At 46.8% G+C, this 2,056-nt stretch overlaps 1 protein-coding gene across 1 annotated transcript; it reads left to right on the forward strand.

Annotated features, from left to right (window-relative positions):
- Positions 1-1,435: 1,435 nt before the first annotated feature.
- LAJ45_08837 (uncharacterized protein) lies at positions 1,436-2,056 on the forward strand (the record flags this gene model as incomplete). Its single annotated transcript, XM_046118386.1, has 1 exon — positions 1,436-2,056. One exon carries the CDS (start codon positions 1,436-1,438, stop codon positions 2,054-2,056), a length of 621 nt encoding a protein of 206 aa, XP_045968342.1.

Here is a 2,056-nt window from a genome sequence, read left to right on the forward strand (position 1 = left end):
TGGCGATGTTACGGCTCATTCACGAAGCCGGTTTATTCACGAAGTTCGGTGAGTGAACTAGTTTATTCAGGAAGTGAGATATATATATCGGGACGACCCAGCTAAGCCAGGAATAACTCAGTCCATTCACGAAGTCAGCAGTAAGGTGTAATAAAAGAAAACCGGAATTTATTCTGCCTCAGCGTCATGCCCATTGTCGCTTATCACCCCACACATGCTTCATATACGACACCGCAGTGCTCCTCCGGTCATGGGTGGTTTTCTTCGAGGTGTAGTGGGGGAATAACCTTTGCAATACGCGGAGGAGGGAGGTTAGCTGGAAGAGCCCAATATCTTCATCCGCAATAATCAATACTTCCTGACTGAACTAGTTCACCCACGAAACTTCGCGAGTGAACTGTGTTCGTGAATGAGCCTGAACAGCGATGCAAGCAGAGAAGATCTATTCTTCGGGGGTATCCGCGGCCGGTTGCGGCAAATCCCGCCTTCAATGATCGAGAGTGGATCGAGGTGCCAGTGGACGAGGTGAATACGGTGCGGCGTGTAAGAATGTGACAAACTAGAGCATCTCAGCCTCGGTAGCCGTAGTCATTGAATAGATGGCTCGGGGCCGCTCCTAAGGCTCTCGGGGTTTATGTTGGAATAGGTGTTGGCGTATGGTGGTGCCGGCGCGGATAGAATAAAGGTGAACAATGACGTTACCTCTGGGTTTGTGGTGGAAGAGAGCAGAAGGTAGTGAGAAAGAAAGAATAGGTGTAGTCGGGATTGACAAGAAGGCAAAGGTCGCCGGTAGCGCGGTACTAAGGTGATAGTATTCCGGTAACACTAGATATACATGTACGTGACAAAATTAACAGGACACTGGGTTACAGTCTAAATCAAATAGACCACAACTACCCACCTCTCAAATGCCTGCGATTAAGCCCACATGAAAACCTGAGATAGTAAAAGTATGGAGAATTATAGATATAACAACTCTTGACCTTTCCCGCTGTGGTTGTGTTGAAAGGCGACGTTGAAATTGAATTCCTATATAAAATTTGGCTGTAACGCAGTGTCAGGTTAAGTTTGTCAACCGGCCATACTAGCACACCACTGATCAATTCACATCTCTATTCGGTGCTTATGCAGAGAATTGATAACCTGACAGACTCCCTTGAATTGAGTGTAGGGATAGATGGTTTAGCCTTTTTTACAACGATTAAGCCCTACCACAAGATAGAATGGCACAGAACTGCTCATCACAAGTTTAAATAACTCATCAACCGGTAGTTTCTAAAATCAACTAAGTTTCCCTTAAATCACTATCATTGCAAAGCACCTACCGTGATTTATCGGTTCAAACACCTATCACTCCACCGTCACGGTCCCAGAATACGATACAATTATTCTCTTTCTCACTTCTTCTCATAACACCCCATACCTACAGACCCTAATGCCTTTTCACAATCCTCTCGAATCAAGCTCGCAGGCCCGAGCACGAGCGAAGAAGTTGGCACTTGAAAAAGAGATCAGAGAACGCGAGCGCCGCTCGCAGGTAGATTCCTTAGTTTTATCCCAGGCGCAGAAACAAGCGGCGCAAGACGTGCAGAACGCAAAGGCGAAAACAGAAGCTAAAGCAGAGGCTGATGCTAAAGCACTGGCTGAGAAGCAAAAAGAGAAGGCGGAGAGAGATGCGTATATCTATGCGATACAGGGCAACCAAATGTGGCGAGAGAGGAAAAGTGATTTCTCACGCGGGGAGGACCTTGAAGAGGTTGATGGTGATTCCGACTCACCTTTGACAAATCCTTGCCAGATTTGCTTTAACCGCAATGTCAAATATACCCTCGGGGGGTGCAACCATTCAATGTGCAAGGATTGTATAAAACGTCAGTTCTGTTTCCACCCATCCGGTCTGACCTGCCCTTGGTGCGGCTGCGCCGCGACGACATTAGACGAGAAACAGGGCGCGGCAATCATTAAAACTCAAGAGGTGAAAAAATGGATGTTCCGTAATAGTTCTAAGTTTAGAGAAAGGGTTCAGGGTGGTCGTGAGCCATATCCGTTCAGTTAA

This window comes from Morchella importuna, assembly GCF_003444635.1.
Source record: "Morchella importuna strain M04M26 chromosome Unknown Morimp01GS032, whole genome shotgun sequence".
NCBI classification, from domain to species: Eukaryota; Fungi; Ascomycota; class Pezizomycetes; order Pezizales; family Morchellaceae; genus Morchella; species Morchella importuna.